This window comes from Nannobrachium achirus (genome assembly GCF_963921795.1).
Source record: "Nannobrachium achirus genome assembly, chromosome: 10".
Classification (NCBI taxonomy): domain Eukaryota; kingdom Metazoa; phylum Chordata; class Actinopteri; order Myctophiformes; family Myctophidae; genus Nannobrachium; species Nannobrachium achirus.
Window position 1 is genome coordinate 66,341,313 of NC_137819.1, and position 18,869 is coordinate 66,360,181.

The 18,869-nt window shown below is 42.8% G+C and overlaps 1 protein-coding gene across 1 annotated transcript in view; it reads right to left on the reverse strand.

The window, feature by feature from the left end:
- Positions 1-18,869, reverse strand: part of LOC308293232 (retinoic acid receptor beta-like) — a gene marked incomplete at both ends in the record, with an annotated part of 170,317 nt that overhangs the window by 62,989 nt on the left and 88,459 nt on the right. Inside the window, one exon of the mRNA XM_080735668.1 lies at positions 1,269-1,410. Within this exon, the coding sequence (XP_080591794.1) occupies positions 1,269-1,410 (142 nt within the window). The remainder of the gene's footprint in view (positions 1-1,268; positions 1,411-18,869) is intronic.

Genomic DNA, 18,869 nt, shown 5'->3' on the forward strand with positions numbered 1-18,869 from the left:
GCCTGTCAGTCTGTCAGTCACACGTCACACGTCACACTATTGCCCTGCTCATATCTCCGCAACCGTTGCCCCGATCCATGCCAAATTTTGCACACACACTCCTTGCCTGCCAAACCACTACCTCCATCCACTACCCATCAATTCTCACATGGCCCTCTTCTAGCGCCACCATGAGGCTGATTCTTGCAAAACACATTTTTGGACACTGCTCCTACAGATTTTGCCCTTAAATCACACAAATCGGTACACAGTATGTCTACACTCATGTCATCAACATGGATCTCTCCCATATAGCGCCACCATCAGGCTGATTTTTTGGACACTGCTCCTACACATTTTGCTCTCAAATCACGCTGCGACCTGACGGTCGCTTATCTCCCCATTAGGGAGTCTTACTGGTTTTACGATGATTCTGTGTTCCGTCTGGCTGTCATTCAATGTTGTATCCACAAGTTTCCGACATCCCTTCATGCATTGCGCAGAATGTGGGCGGCATTTCCGGCGTGGCAGCCGAGCCAAGCCGAGTGTGATCTACAAGCTCACAACGGTCGCATCTGCGACGCGACGTGAGCTTGTATGTCTGCTGTTACCCAGATGTGTCCCACTCATAATTCTACAGTAAATTCCCCCGGAAACAGGTGTGTAAGTAAATAAAAAAGAGAGGCATTGTCATTTTTTTAAGGAGAATAACCTTGTCCTATAAAGTTTTGGTATGACGTACTGTCTAGCCTTTCAGCGAGCCTAATAATAAGCCATAGGCTTTCTTGGGCTTATCCTTTTAGTTGACCTTGTACTAGTGAACTGTACTGTCATGAAACTGTACATTTTCCCTTGCAAAGTCTTCAATCAATTCAATCAATCAACCAGAGGCGTCATTTGGGTATGGCAAGTATAGCAGCTGCCACACCGTGACTACAGGGGGACAAAATTAAATGTACTCATGCCTGTTGCTAAGGTATGGCAACATGACTGCTGTCTTGAGACACCAGTCATGTTGCCATACCTTAGCTTTTTGCTGAACTGACGCCACTGCTATCAATTCAATCACACTGGCTCGCTTCGGTGAAGACGGTGAAGTGTGTGTGTGTGTGTGTGTGTGTGTGTGTGTGTGTGTGTGTATAGACTCACATTCCTTGCTCATGCCCACACCGAAGCATCGCTGCAGTCTACAGTACTGTGTGTGTGTGTGTGTGTGTGTGTGTGTGTGTGTGTGTGTGTGTGTGTGTGTGTGTGTGTGTGTGTGTGTGTGTGTGTGTGTGTAAACTCACATTCCTTGCTCATGCCCACACCGAAGCATCGCTGCAGTCTACAGTACTGGCAGCGGTTCCGGGTCACCTTGTTGATGATACAGTTCTTGTCACGGTGACACGTGTACACCATGTTCTTCTGAATGCTGCGCCGGAAGAACCCCTGAGAGAGAGAGAGAGAGAGAGAGAGAGAGAGAGAGAGAGAGAGAGAGAGAGAGACACACACAGAGAGAGAGAGAGAGAGAGAGAGAGAGAGAGGGAGAGAGAGAGAGAGACAGAACACCGTTATTATATTCTTTTTATAATTTTTATCCCACGATTTTGTAACCCATTTTTGCCTATGTAATCCTGGGCTCTGCTCTCCCTCTGCCGCGCCTGGGGAGACAACGGACTGTCCTATCACTGTTACTGACTGGTCTAGATCGACCAATCAATGAATGGGGTGATGGGCCTATCTGTCTAATAGTAAAAACAGAGAAATGTGTCGGGGTTCGCGGTGGAAAGCTCTTCACCGCCAGTAATGACGCAATGTTGTAGTTTTATGACTTAAAAAGACTACACTGTATTTTTTTGTATTTTGTATTTATTTATTAGCACACATAATTGAAATAAGAAAAACAATACATTTATATCAAATATTGTGCAGGAGAAGTGAAGAAGCCAAAGGCTTATGAAGAACTTCCCCTAATTATAAAACAGACATAAGTATACATATTTAAAATAAAAAATAAAAGATTATACAGTACATTCAATAAACATGCTTAGATGAAATCCACATACAATAGAGTACATGAAGTACATACATATGTACTACAAACTATCTACAGACCTGTACACAACCAAATACACATGATCTACTACATTTTAGCTATGAGCATCTTTTTATAGTTGGCTTTAAAAACCAGTAATGAAGATCCTTTAAGCATTGGATCGGCGGCATTCCATAGATTAGCTCCTCTAAATCTTATTGAAAACTGCCTGAGGGAAGTACGACAATAAGGTACATGAAGGTCTTTTGATTGCCGTGTGACATATGAATGAATATCAGAATTGAATGAAAAGAAACTATTAAAACCATTTGGTAGATTGCATTGATCATAGATACATTTATACACAAATATACATATCTGTAAAGAATTAACATCGGACACAGACAGAATGTTTAGTTTCTTGAAGAGGGGAGCAGATGGTTCAAATCGATCAGAGGATGTTGCCAGTCTAACAAATCTTTTTTGAAGTAAAATAATTTTTTGGAGATGTGAAGAATGAGTACTAGCCCATATCATATTACAGTAAGATATATAAGGAAAAATTAGACTATAGTAAAGAATTAAAAAACAACTTCTATCCATCAATGAACAAACCTTCCTTATTATACCTACTGACTTCATTGCTTTTTTACAAACATGATCTATGTGTTTTTTCCAGTTGAGTTTATCATCAACTATAATACCTAAAAACTTTGTCGAAGTTACTTGATTAATTTTGGTGTCATTGATGAATAGTTTTACCTCCTCTTTCGAATAAGTCTTACCTTTATTACAGAATAAAATGAAATTAGATTTGTCTATATTTAACGATAGCTTATTAGTCTGGAACCAATCCGAGACACGAGATAAACCATCATTTGCCTCCCTAATCAATGATGACAAATTATCATGTGACATAATGAGATTGGTGTCATCAGCAAATAGGATTGAGAATAATGTAGGAGATACCCAAGCAAAATCATTTATATATATCAAAAATAAAAGAGGGCCAAGTATAGAGCCCTGGGGAACACCACAGGCTAGCTTTGCCCTGTCAGAGTCTGTGCCATTTATGGATACAAACTGTTCTCTATTATAAAGGTAATCACTGAGCCACTTGATCACATCACCAGCCAAACCATACCTCTGAAGCTTGGATGTTAGAATGTTATGGTCCACAGTATCAAACGCTTTGGATAAATCCAAAAATATACCAATTGAAAATTTCTTATTGTCTAGTGCATTTGTAATTTTATCAATAAGCTGCAATAGAGCCATATACGTAGAATGTTTTTGTCTGAAACCATACTGATGTTCATATAATATATTATTGTCATTAAGATGTTTCAAGATTCTGGTATAAATCAACTTCTCCAATATTTTAGATATAGACGGTAATATAGAAATCGGTCTATAGTTGGAAAATGAGGTTGAATCACCCGATTTAAACAGAGGTATAACTTTTGCCACTTTCAAATCACTTGGAACAACACCTGTCCCAAGGGAAAGTGAAAACACATGGTTCAGTGGCTCAATGATTGAGGGCAGTACCTCTTTAACCAGACTGCTTTTGATGTTATCATACCCTGCTGCTGAGTTTTTTAATTTTAAAATAATCTCCTGTATTTCTTCTGATGTAGGTGGTTCAAATATAGACATGGGCGGGTACTGACCCTGAATCTTTTCAAGAGGACAGTTGCTTGTGCTCTTAATCTTTCTAGCCAAGGAAATTCCAATGTTTACAAAATAATTATTAAACCCATTTGCAATCTCTGATGAATTAGAGTATGTTCGACTTCCATCCACAAAAGTAGATGGAAATGAAACATGCTGTCTTTTTTTATTAAGTAACTGATTTATAACGTTCCATGTAGATTTGATGTTATTAGCAGCTTCTTTAAATTTATCACAATAGTATTTCTTCTTTGCCACTCGAAGCAAGTAGGTAAATTTATTTTTAAATTTTTTGTAAACATCTGCATTTAAAGGAGTTGGGTTAGTCAAAAACTTTTTGTATAATTTGTTTTTCTTCTTTGCGGATTTCAGCAAGCCAGAAGTAAACCATGGTTTACATTCCTTTTTAACTGAGATTCCTTTATTGTAGCAAATGAAAGGAAAGCATTTTTCAAATGAGGAATTAAATATTTGTGCAAAACTTTGATATGCTAATTCTGCATCATTTTGATTATACACAGCATCCCATGGAACATCATTTACACAACTCCTAAAACGAGCAATGTTACCTCTGCTGAAACTACGCTGGTAACTTCCTCTCATCCCCACTCTTTCACTTATATTAGAAAAGGTCAATTGGAAGATTGGAAAGTGATCAGAAATATCAGTAAATAACAATCCTGATTTACTTTTATATTCAAAATTATTAGTAAAAATATTGTCAATCAGAGTTGCAGATTGCTTGGTTACTCTAGTTGGTTTATGAATGAGAGGCAGAAAATAAGTAGAGTACAATATGTTTAGGAAGTCAGCTGTTAAAGAATGACTATTGCTTTTTAGCAAATTAATATTAAAGTCACCTAAAAGAGTACACATTTTACCTTCCGAGTTAATTCTATCCAAAGTAGAAGCAAAAGCATCATTGAAAACTTTGATGTCAGTATTTGGTGGCCTATATATGCAACCAACAACAATATTTTTTCCTCCAAACATGGTACATGAGAGTATTTCTATAAACACTGACTCTGCATCAACTGACGCCAATGTTAAGGCAAGATCCTTCCTTTCAATAAATTGAAAGTTTTGTTGTATATAAATTGATACTCCCCCTCCTGTTTTATTCTGTCTGTAAGAATGAATTGAGTTATAATCTGACATATCATAGGATTCAGCTGTGTCCTCACAGAGCCAGGATTCAGAAAGGGCAATTACTGAAAACCGATGCTCTAGTGATGATAAGTATTGATTTAAATGATCATAATGTTTCTGCAAGCTACGTATGTTTAGATGGAAACTTGAGAAGATACTCTGCTCGTTCTGTGCTAGAAGTCTATTGTAGTCCTTAAACTCCTCTTCATTATAATAATCACTAGTACCAAGATCATTCTTAGTGTTGTTAAAGAACATAGAGTCAGGATCAAATGCATTATCATATTCTATATGTTTGTTGTTTTCATTAAGTTCAAATGGATTAAAAATCATGTTGTTAAAATCACATAGAGGAACCAACTCAGACTCAGACACAATTTTGTCGAAATCTGTGTCATTTAAACTGTGATAAGGAAATATGATAGAACAGCTATCACATATCCATGATGCCCATTCAGCTGAATTATACCTATCTAAAGGTGTGCACCTTGTATGAAATAATCTATTACAACATGTACAAGCAGTGCCATATTTAACTTTACCATAGCACTTTGAGCAAAGAGAGGTAACTGTCATTAAAAAACGGTTTATACCTATAGGTCAAAAACATTAAAAACAAGAATATCTGCTGTATATGAGTCAGATACTCAGTCACTGTTTGCATTGGTACCAGGTCGGTGCACTACAAGTCGGTCAAACTTTAGGTAGGCTTTGTTCCCTTTCTCTCTCTCTTCTCTCATTTTTGGCAGTAATTATTTTCGTTTTGCACGGACACTCTCAGAGTAGTCCTCTGAGAGATCCACTGCGGTGGATAGCTTATCACCGCGGTGCCTACTATGCTAGGGGCTTACGAGGACACAGGTGGAGGAAACTAACAATCACAGAGCAGTGAGAAAAGACAGGAAACATTAAGAGGAGACCTGCACACTGAAACATTACTACAAAATAAGGTACAGGAGTGTAAAGCAAAACCCAACAAGGAAACACTGAATGCAACCATACTTCAGAATAAAAGGAGCAACAGAAAAGTAAAACACTGAGCTGAAAGCCACACTGGCTCAGATGAACATCTGATGCAAGAAGAATAAGAATAAACCAACTAGAACACAACAAATACAAGAAAAAACAACACAGAGACAGAACACGTCACCGTGGCAGAAGTGGTATTCTGGGAAATGTAGTCTTGAGATCAGCGTATGCACGCACGCGCGCACGCGCGAGCGCACACACACACACACGCACACGCACACGCACACGCACACGCACACACACACACACACACACACACACACACACACACACACACACAGATACCAAGGTCAGTCAGTCAGTCAGTCAGCCAATCATCAAGCAGCATAAAGCTTCCATTAAGACATTGAATGACACTAGACCTCGGACTCGCCGGTCATGTGACATCGGACGGCCAGACGCCATTGGCCCCCTGGCCTGTCAGTCAGTCAGTATCCCTGGCTCCCAGAGGGAGTGGGAGGGAGGGGTTTGGGTGGGGGTGGGTGGGGGGGGTGGTGTTCCTACTGTTGACAGATGGAGGTACGGTGAGGCGAGGAGGATGGAGATGGGGGGGTGGTGGGGTGGGTGGTAAATGGCATTTTAACCTCGTCCCCCTCCCCCCGCGAGAGAGAGAGAGATACGTATGTAAGGCAGGGACGTGCTGGCCATTGGTAAAAGCGGGACAGCTCCCGAACGGCCGGTCCAGGCCGGCCATTAGGAAAGAATTGAAAATAAAATGTCTGCCTTCGTTCCATTTTTGGGACTGTGTGCGGCCAACAAAGTAAATCGTCACTGTCGAGCAGAAACCTCGTATCTCCAAGTTTTCGCAAAGTAAAGCCCTGCTTCATCATACAAGGCCGTTGCACAAAAGTAGTGAAAACAGCAGATCTACAAGCACACAACGTTGCGAGGCGTTGTGTGCTTGTAGATCAGCTGTTTTCACTAGTTTAAAACATTTTTTAAATGATAAATACAAAACAAACAGTTTTGGACATATAAGGTTTCCACCCGACAACGACGAAATATAAGAAAAATAAATGAGGGCCTCTCCAACTCTTTTTCCCGGGGCTGAATCAGGGGCCCAGCACGTCCCTGATGTAAGGACTGTGTGATGATGGAAGATCATTCATTGTACAAAAAGGCCCTCAGAGAAAAATAGCAATTTAAATGACATTTAAAATCTACTGGAGAAATAAGAAGAAGATTCCCTCCTTCTGGAAGAAGAGAACGGAGTGAAAGAGAACAGCCTGGAAACCAAGATGCAATATGCAACATGGCATCCTTCAAAACCGCCCTGAAAACTCAACCTTTCAGGAGGCCAGAGAAGGAGGTACTTAAATAGACAGATCAAAAGAAAGGAACGAATAACATACACGTATTTACATAAAGTGACATAAAAAAACTGTCAATGCTCAACGTGAAACAGCCATAGAAGAATTCGCGATTCGCCTTTTTCCATACACACCAAAAAGCGACGCGAATATGCGTATAATATTCGCTTAATTCGCCTAAAACGAGGGGTGATTATCTGCCTCTGGCGCAGGAGAAAGGAGAAGAGAAGAGAGGAGAGAGTAGAACGGAGACAGGGTCCAGGGAAACAAATAGTAGGCTACACGCGCTCCCTATTTGCGAGACAGTGCGCTCTTCGTATTATATCGCCTCTCTCTGAGTCTGCACTCTGCATGCAGTGCATTTGGCCAGAGAGAGAGAGGGGAAGGGGAGCAGAGCGTTCACCGTTCCTCCTCCGCCCGTGTCCCTGCATACTGGCAGATCCCCGCAACAGCTGGTGGAAAGTAACTAAAAGTACATTTACTTGAGTAGCCTCTACTTGTAGATGAGTCCAATTTCCAGTACTTTCCTTCTACTCCACTACACTTCGGATCCTTTTGTATTTAATACCCAGCGATTTATTTTAAAACATTAGTCTTTTTGCAGTTATAAATTAGCCTAAAACATACCATGCTTTTACCAGTAATACATTCGAGTAGTTTTTCCAAGCAGCCACGCTGCCACACAGAGAGAGACACGGAAAAGGAGAAAAACACTGTTCCCCTCGGCCTCAATGCAACGTGAAGGTCCCTCCACCATTCTCTCTCTCTCTCTCTCTTGAAATAGGGTAGAGTGAGCTTACTTTGATACAGAGAGAGAGAGAGGAATTCGCCTTTGAACGTTCGCTAAATTCGACACAAGGGCGAATAAAAAACAGATGCCTTTTCGAAATTCGCGTTTGGTGTGGATGCTTCCATTGACTTTATAATGTTTAAAAAAAAGGCGAATTATACGCTAATTCGCTATTCGCCAATTTGCCCTCAGTATGTACGGACCTTTAAGCACAACTATCAATATAGTACAGTTCCCAAATCAAAGTGACCATAGCAGTCAATGCTAGTTAGTGCAACAAGTATCTCACTGTCATGTCAAACACAAGCAGAAATACCTAAAAACTACTAATACAACCTAATAGTGCAGCGTCCAAAGGTCAGTGCGAGAAAAACAAACTAAAAAAAGAAAAAAGGGTGACGCAGCAAGACGCACAAGAGCACCCTCCCTGGAAGGTCCTTAGAGGTCAGAGTCAGTGCAACTAAAGTTCCAGTAAGAACGGCTACCGTCGTCCTAGGTTAGGAAGGTAGCAGCCGGTACAAAAGACTTTCCTAGTCTCTTGCATCTCCGTCCTGGATAGACAAAACGGTCATTTCCTCTCTTACTCCAGTAACTGAAGATCTCCAGATGGAGGGGGTGGGAGGAGTTCTTCAAGATGGAGTCCAGCTTCCCAGCCGTTCACAGTCTGGCAACTTCCTCCACCCCCTGCAGAGAGGACCCAACGACAGAGCCTGCTTTCCTCACCAGTCTGTTTAGGTCAAAAAAAGTGTCACCTGCTCTGTTGTTGCCACCCCAGCATGTTATTCCAAAAAAGAGGACACTTGCCATGACAGACTGGTAGAACATCTGTAGTTGTCACTTCTCCCATAGACAGGCCAGAAGTGAGCACCCTTACCTTAGCCCCACCCCCTTTTTTCCCCTATCCTGTATATATAGTATTTTTATAATTTTATTGAATGTTTTCTTTGCTTGCTATTTATTATGTCCATGAATTAAATACAGAGGACTTCCGACGTAAAAAAGACCATAAAAAGACTTATTTGGGATGTTCCTTTTAGGCAGGGTGTTTAACTGTACTACATTCTTGTCTAATAACATGTTCAATCAATCAATATGCAATATGCAAATAAATTAATAATAATAATAATAAACAGTCCTCGACATGTTTGGTCTGACTCTGGCCCCCACTGGATTGTGATTGGACCTCCCTTCCCCTGAAGTTGTAGGGAACCAATCAGGGCCCAGTATGGCCCGGAAGGCTATAGGGTATCGTTCACTCCCCATCTTTCTCAGGGTAAATTGTGTGTGTGTGTGTGTGTGTGTGTGCGTGTGTGTATATGTATGTATGTATGTATGTATGTGTGTGTGTGTGTGTGTGTGTGTGTGTGTGTGTGTGTGTGTGTGTGTGTGTGTGTGTGTGTGTGTGTGTGTGTGTGTGTGTGTGTGTGTGCGTGTGTGTGTGCGCGCGTGTGTGTGTGTGGGGGGGGGGGTAATGCATATCAGACCTGGTGGTCCTTGAAATTAAAGAAACGGTCTGAAAAACACGCACACGCACACACAGTGTGTTTATCTCTTCAATTATAATATATTTCATTCTCCACAATCATCATGATGTTACTGTACATGAATGAATACTGTAAGTTAATGACACATTATCATCATGATGTTACTGTACATGAATGAATACTGTAAGTTAATGACACATTATCATCATGATGTTACTGTACATGAATGAATACTGTAAGTTAATGACACATTATCATCATGATGTTACTGTACATGAATGAATACTTTGGAATCAGACCATGCATTAAAGGAATGCAACGATAACATAGATCAGTCAAACTTCTCTCAGGTGTGTGTGTGTGTGTGTGTGTGTGTGTGTGTGTGTGGGGGGGGGTGTGTGTGGGGGGGGGGTGGGGGGGGAGGAGCTCCTCTGAATGAAGAGCAGATTAAAACAGAATCAAGTGGTTTTGGTCTCTCCTCTCTACTGAAAGCCTGTGCATGAATGTGTGTGCGTGCTTGTGCATGAGTACATTTTATAGGTGCTACTAAAGCGTGCACGCACGCACGCACGCACGCACGCACGCACGCACGCACGCACGCACGCACGCACGCACGCACGCACGCACGCACGCACGCACGCACGCACGCACGCACGCACGCACACACACACACACACACACACACACACACACACACACACACACACACACACACACACACACACACACACACACACACACACACACACACACACACACACACACACACACACACACACACACACACACACACACACACACACACACACAAGCCTGCAGTGTGTTCCTTCCTCTGACCTCTCACCCCATGGCGGGTCAGAGGAAACCCTAACCATCCCACCTGCACCCATACACCCATACATCCATACACCCATACACACCCTGAAACCCTAACCCAAACCCTACCCATCCCACCTGGGTCCATGCAGGTGTGTGTGTTGTTCTGTTCATTCTGTTAGCTCTAGTCTCGCGTAGCCAGACAACTATTACACAATCTCTGAATGTTATATAGAGTCTGGAACGGCAGCTCCTGAACGGCGAGTATCAGAAGTACAGCCAGTGCTGCACTGAACTGTAGTCCCATTGGAAACATAACAGAAGCACAATAGCTCAGACAAAGTCATTTGAGCGGCCTATTCTTGTTATGGGTGTATAGTTTAAGAAAAGGTTTGAAAACATCATGGAGGTAACACCAATAACACCAGAGAAAGACGAAATAACGCCCCCAGAAATATTGAAAGGAGAGATAACGCTTCCAGTAGGACATGTTATCGCTACTGCACCAAGGGAGCGGTTGCGTCACATCTCGCACTCATCGTTTCTATTTCCGTTTGCCAGACTGTATGACGGGAGCATCTGCAAATCGCGGAGTCAACAGTCTGGTCACGCAAGACTATGTTAGCTCAAACCCTCACGCTCAAGGCCTCAGAGGCTGGCGTAGTGCAGTGTTGGGTGTAACGGTGTTATAACTAACAATGTTACGTAACAGCGTTAGGTTTGGGGGTAACGGAGTAACTTAACGAGTTAGTTTTGCAATCTAGTAGTTGCGTTACCAGGTACATTTTCCAAAATAATGGTGTTACTTGGTTACAATTAAGACCTAGAATTCCCTGTTCTTTCTGTTGCCACAAAGGACAAACAATCCATCTGACACATTCAAGCCGTTTCCTGAATGAATGAGCTCAGCAAAAGGTGACCGACCAGAAATGTGTTGCAGTCCGTGGTGGTTGCGTAGTCATTCTACAGTTTTATATAGGTTATGGATTTTGGTGTAACACCGGGTTAGAAGGCCATCTATTGGCGACATAAGGAGAACGTATTTGTGTGCGTGTCTTGTTTACATTAACTTACAGTCGCTCACGACATGGCAGGGCTTGAGAGAAGCCCTTTAGTAAGGCTGTGGAAGGATTCACACTATTGTTGGATTTACTGGTGAAAGCATAGATCAAGGTCATTACATTATCCATGTTGAAGCTGCACGCAGCCACACACAGCTGCCAGCTCCTCAACACTCTGGTAGGCTGCACTCTATTTTATGTTTACCAAACTTCCTCGCAGGTGGGTTTTAATGGTCGGAACGGAAAAGTAAACTAATGAGTTACTTTGATCAGTGGATAACGTAACGTAACGGATTACTTTTTAATGGTAATAATACTGTAACTTAAAGGAGTGGTTCACCCCCCAAATGACTTGTCCTCTATTGCAGTAGCCTGGTTAATAAACCAGACTGCACAACACCACCCCCTGTTGGTAGTGGTGGTGTTTTTTGGAATTTATTTGGACACTTGAACAAATATTTTGTAAACTCCTAAATTTGAAGTACAAAGTTATTTTCAGTCAGTTCTAACCAAAATGGCTGTTATCTCAACGTTTTCCTTGCAACATAATCACTAAAATATCGTCACTGTCGGGCAGAAAAGTTTCAAATGTGTACGTCTTTTGGTAAAGCAAAGCCCTGCTTCATCATACAAGACTGTCGCACAAAACTAGTGAAAACAGCCGATCTACAAGCACACAACGCCTCACGATGCGAGTCGATGCGATGCGAGGCGAGGCGTTGCGATGCGACCTCACCCTTTAGGGCGAGGTCGCATGTCGCCCTGAGGCGTCTCTGTTCTCTACACGCGTCGAGGACACGCCGCCGTCTTTATAATCTGTTCCTTCTGCTGTCCGTCTGTCTGTCTGTCTGTCTGTCTGTCTGTCTGTCCCTCCATCCTTCTGTCTGTGTCCAACACCACGGGACACACAGTCACGTTGACCTGAGCCTCATGTTCACACACAAGCACACACACACGCACACACGCACACACACACACACGCACGCACGCACGCACACACATGCACGCGCACGCGCACGCACACACACACACACACACACACACACACACACACACAGACACAGACACAGACACACGCACACACAGTGCCAGTCGTGCTCATAAGCCCCAGCACCGTGGGACACCCTTGAGGTGAGTGTTGTACAAAGCTGTTTACCAACACACCCACTGGGTTTGTGTGTGCGTGCGTGCGTGCGTGCGTGCGTGCGTGCGTGCGTGCGTGCGTGCGTGCGTGTGTGTTGGGGACCCTGTGGGCTCAACAAACAGCAGGATTACAGGTTTCTCTGTGACAAAGAGACAGACGGAGGGAAAATGCAGGTTTTTTGGGTTTGATGCAGAGTCTTAGGGCTTTAACACCTAAACCACCAGTTCTTTACTTTTTCTTTACTATTTAAAAAAAAACATTTTAAACGGTTCAAATAGCTGATCTACAAGCTCACTCAACAAACCACATACAGTAGAAGTGATAATTTCAGGACTTTTAAGACCTTTTAAAAACACCTCTGAGATAATGTTTGAATTAAACATTATTTAAACAATACACTAAAAGGACTTATTTGGTGTTTAACTGTACTTGTATTGTACTGCACGCACGCACGCACGCACGCACGCACGCACGCACGCACGCACGCACGCACGCACGCACAAACACACACACACACACACACAGGGCCCGTCTCATTTACAGATTAAAAAACGAAAGTGCCGTCCATCAATTATTTAGTCAGAAACTCACTGTAACCTTCTCTGTGTCCGTGTGTCCACCTCCTCCCCTTTCTCTCACCCCCCCCCCCCCCCCCCCCCCCCATCCCTCCCTCACCTCTCTCTCTGTCTTTATAGGGGTGGCTCAGGGGTAGAGGAACCGTCATTAGAGCACGAAGGGTTCCCGAAGAGTTGGATCCCGGGCTCCCCCAGAGTTAATGTGGAAGAGTCCTTGAGCAAGACTCTGAACCCCTAACTCAGGGTTCCCAAACTATTTTGTCTCAGGTCACCCCATAAATATTGTTTTAACCCGAGGCACCCCTACATTATAATTTTCACTCCCAGCACCTTATATTTATAGCATATCGTCGTTGTCGGGTGGAAACCTTGTATGTCCAAAACCGTTCGTTTTGTATTTATCATCTATAAAATGTACTAAACTAGTGAAAACAGACGATCTACAAGCACACAACGCCTCGCGATGCGAAGCGTTGTGTGCTTGTAGATCGTCTGTTTTCACTAGTTTTGTGCGACAGTCTTGTATGATGAAGCAGGGCTTTGCTTTACCAAAAGACGTATACATTTGAAACTTGGAGATACAAGGTTTCTGCCCGACAGTGACAATATTTTAGTGATTATGTTGTGAGGAAAACGTTGAGATAACAGCCATTTTGGTTAGAACTGACTGAAAATAACTTTGTACTTCAAGTTTAAAATGATACTAAATAATATTTTTTCAAGTTTCCAAATTGATTCCAAATATTATCAAATGATCTCGCGGCACCCCTGGACTGCCGTCACGGCACCCCAGGGTGTGGGAGAGGAGAGGAGAGGAGAGGAGAGGAGAGGAGGAGAGGAGAGGAGAGGAGAGGATTATCTTTCTCTCTTAATGGTCATCTTATCAGCAGGATGGAAAGTAGAGAGGACACCAGAGACTCTGGGGGGACCCGGGGGGGGGGGTGCAGGGGGGGGGGGGTGGGGGGGTGAGGGGGGGGTATTAGTTACACCTGCAGTTCACTGAGGAGGCAGGGAGGAGGGGTGGGGGGGGGGGGTACATGAGAGTCTGTGCTTCCAATGTACAAGCACCTTAAAGGCCGACCCATCATATCACAGCCAGACTAAAACTAAATGAAATTGATCATGTTGTACACATTGATCATTATCTGATCAATCTGATCAATCTCGTCCACACACGACAATCCACTGCAAAGACAGACAGGCACGGTGATTGGTTGGTTATATTATTGAAACGCCCAAACCACACCTTTACATGTAAAGGCTCTTGCATACTTCAGGTGAAGTGATATCTTTTTTGTAGTCAGGGGATATCTTCAGAAATACATGAAAAACATTCTTTGGGTTAAAGGCAGCTCCCACAAAACTGTGAAAAGTGATGACTCATCACTAAACCATAGTTGTGTTGGGGCGTTTTTAGCCCAAGGAATGATTTTACCCTAGTTTGACCCCTCACATGCTACTTAAAGCATATTTATGTTGGTGTGTTTTATCCTGTATAGTTAATTCAATGGGACTCCAACTTTCATCAGCTGTAACTCCTAGGGAAAGTGAATTTCAGTCTTTGTGAGATGTGTTACTAGACACCTTTACAAACACATTGGTGAAGAAATGTTTTGTTAGGAATTTTTTTCATTTATTTCCAGCAGGTGCAGGAGGTGCAGTACAGGGAGGTCTAGAGGAGGAGAATACAGGAGGAGTTGAGTTACCAGAACACACACAGGAGGAGGAGAGTTCACCTCCTCTGTGTGTGTGTGTGTGTGTGTGTGTGTGTGTGTGTGTGTGTGTGTGTGTGTGTGTGTGTGTGTGTGTGTGTGTGTGTGTGTGTGTGTGTGTGTGCGTGCGTGCGTGCGCGTGCGTGCGTGCGTGCGTGTGTGCACGTAGGGAGGTGCATGGTAAATAAGAGAACAGAACAGCAGCCTCTCTGCAACAAAGCAGTCTTTGTTGTCCCGCCAAGAAGAAGCAGAAGGTGAAATGCTAACCTGCCGGCGCTGGTGAATGCAAAAAACTGAGAAAAAACACTCTGCCTTTCTCGTACACCTGAACACCTGAACACCTGAACACTGTGGGCCCAGAGTCTTTTGGAGGCCACCCGGTGCCAGTGTACAAATGGACCCATAAGGTACGTTTGGTTCCATTTGTACACTGTCAGAGTTAAGGGTGTCCTTGCAAATAAAACGTTTGAGAACCACTAGTACTATTTGGACTCCTAATGTGACGTAGTGTCTTAGTAAATCATACATATTCTGAAGAAAAACTGGAGATTTCAGTAATTGGATATTATGATCAAAATGAGAACACTATAATTGTGTGTAAAAAGAAATGCCAAGTCTTTTCCACGGACACATTTTCCATGTACGGACGGGGACTGCCCATAAGTCTGACACCTCATTACACCGACGGTGGTTCAGGCATAGTTTTACTGAGTTTAGGTTTAGGGTTAAGATTAGGGTTAGGTACCGTCTGACTAATGGGACGTCAGAACAATGACATGGACCTCTGCGTTAATAACTGTCAGTATTTCAGTTCCCTTGGCGTTGAGCTTGAGGCTGATAATCATTCTACTGACAGTAGTAAGTGGTTCCCTTGCTCTGCGCTCTAACGATCAATACAGTGACATTAAGCCCACATCAGCTGTGGTCTCACCGCCGTGGCGTTCCCTCACAGGACAGTCTTGCGTAGCCAGACAACTATTCCACAATCTCCGAATGCTATATAGAGTCTGGAACGGCAGCTCCCGAACGGCGAGTATCAGAAGTAACCGCTGCTGCACTGAACTGTAGTCCCATTGGAAACATAAATATATAGCTCAGACAAAGTCATTCAAGCGGCCTATTCTTGTTATGGGTGTATAGTTTAAGAAAACGTTTGAAAACATCATGGAGAAAGACGAAATAACGCCCCCAGAAATGTTGAAAGGAGACATAACGCTTCCAGTAGGACATGTTATTGCTACTGCACCAAGGGAGCGGTTGCGCCACATCCGCTTTATCTCACACTCATCATTTCTATTTCCGCGCCCCAGACTGTTGACGGGAGCATTTGCAAATCGCGGAGGCAACAGTCTGGCCACGCCAGAGGAGGAAGTGATGTCATAACAATCACATCCATTTCCTGTCACGGCAGTGACCTTTTCTCCTCTCCATTAGAGCCCTTCTGTTGTCATGTCAGACAACACCGACCAATCACATTATAGACCACACTAACCAATCATATTTATAGACTGCCACGCTGGCAGTTTCCGCCCAGCAACACAGAGACAGTGCTTTATAGATTATACTGTGACAGGCATGTCCTGTCTGCAGTGGTGGAAAAAGTACTCACATTCTTTACTTGAGTAAAAGTATCAATACTGCAATGAGTAAAAGTTCGGAATTCAAAATGTACTTGAGTAAACGTATGGAATTCTTGGCATCAAAATGTACTTAAAGTAACAAAAGTAAAAGTACAATATGTTTGAAAATAGCAGATCTACAAGCTCACAATATGTTGTGAGCTTGTAGATCGTCTGTTTTCAAATATAACATGGTATAACATAGGACTAAAGAAGTTTATGTATGTTTTATAACATTACAAATTTACATCTGCAAAGTAAGTACAGTTTTCAAATAAATGTAGTGGAGTAAAGGTAAAAGTATTGGAAATTGAAGATACTCAAGTACAGTAGAAATACCTCAAAATTGTACTTAAGTACAGTACTTAGGTAAATGTACTTAGTTACTTTACACCTCTGGATATCCGTCTTTCTCTCTGTAATATGTCTCTCTTTCTCTGCAGTAAAGCTGTCAACTGAACTGTGCACTTTATCACTGTACACACACACACACATACACACACACACACACACACACACACACACACACACACACACACACACACACACACACACACACACACACACACACACACACACACACACACACACACACACACACACACACACACACACACACACACACACACACACACACAGCTATGGGAGCACAGGGAGTCAATAAAGGCATTAAAAGCTCATTGGAAAGGATAGACATCCATTCACCAGCTGACTGGAGACATACTGCTGTGTGTGTGTGTGTGTGTGTGTGTGTGTGTGTGTGTGTGTGTGTGTGTGTGTGTGTGTGTGTGTGTGTGTGTGTGTGTGTGTGTGTGTGTGTGTGTGTGTGTGTGTGTGTGTGTGTGTGTGTGTGCGTGCATGTGTGTGTGTGTGTGTGTCCAATACATATATGGGTCATTGACTGTTTGCATGTATTATAGGCCTACAGCTGATGTGTCCTAATGTATCAAATAGGACCCTAATGGAAACAAGACCGCTAGGATGTTTTTGGTCTTTTTAAACCAAGTCTGCTTGTGTTTCAAGTTCATTACATCTCATCACTGAGCCTCACACTGAATATTACTGGGTTTCTTTACAAACTGATATAACATTCATATATTTAAATAATACAATTATTGAATACATCAACTTCAGCTACAGTACAATGAACATTAGGTAACCATGACAACTACAACAACATGTTAAAAATATCCAGCATAAATATAAATATATCCAAGTACAAGAAAGGAACTGCAGACACAAAGACGTAGCGTAAACGTAGAAGACAACCTTATCTCTACATTATGTCATTCTGATCTGTGTTACCTGTTACTATCGATGTTATCTTCATTTAATCTGATGTGTCTGTTCTGTTCTAACCTGGTTTAGCCTCCATGCTAACTGCTGCTACAACACCTGATCCTCACCACACTCATCAATACAACTTGATCTCATCTCTTATCTGTCTGATCTTAATGAATCTGTAAGTACTTAAAGTAAATACTTTAAGTAGGACAGAGTAGACTGTATTAATGAAGGTGTAAGTAGTTTAAGTAAATACTTTAAGTAGGCCAGAGTATTCCTGGCTGTAGGAAAGTACTCCTTCCACAGTTTGTGGGATATTTGTCGGCACGCGACGACACCAGGCACAATGACGTACCAGTAAGATGTCTAAGGGCGAAAATGGCCAGATGGCCATGTCTTGATCATCTGGCCAAAGGGATTTGATATTGGCATTCACAGATATGGGCTTAATATTGGTCATTTTGGCCGATTTTGAGATCGCAAAGTGCAATAACTCTCCCTGTGAAGGTCTCAGACATTTCCCCTTCCATAACTTTTCCTAAATACTCAAGACATATGTTCTTGTTTTTTTTTCCTCTTCTGAAAAGTTTCCTAAGTATGAAATAATATACGATTATACCACTCAGTTGCCAATAGAACAACAGACAATAGAACCCCCGCTGGCAGCAGGGGAGGAGGTGTTGCTGTCCTGGGCAAAAAGGGAGAGAATTTACCTGTCAATTTCACTGACTGAAATTCTTTTTTCCAGTCACCCAAGTGTTAAAGGGATTTGGTTCCCCTGGCATCACAGGGATCTCCATATATGGCAATAAAAGGGATTTGTTTCCCATGACATCACAGTGATGTCAGAGCATGATGTCAGAGTGTGAGAGTCAATCAACAAAAAAAGACAGACAGATACGGCTGTCAAGGTGTGACAGTTCTGATAGTAAAACGCCTTTGTGGGGCCGTCTGCTCTGCTCTATACGAACACAATTAATTGTCCCGTGGACGAAGCCTTTACAATAGCAAGACCAAAACAATTCTAAACGATGTCTTCACCCTTTGACGAATAAAAACTAAATGTGGCTGAAGAGGGTCTTTCAGACGGAGGAGACAACAGATGCTAGCTAGGTGTCAGTACGCTGTGAGTGGACAGAGAGATGCTAATGCTACGTGACTTTGGTCGTCTCTTTCTCCTGACTTTGTCCCCGCGGCGCGGAGGCGGTGGCAGCGTGGGTGGAGTG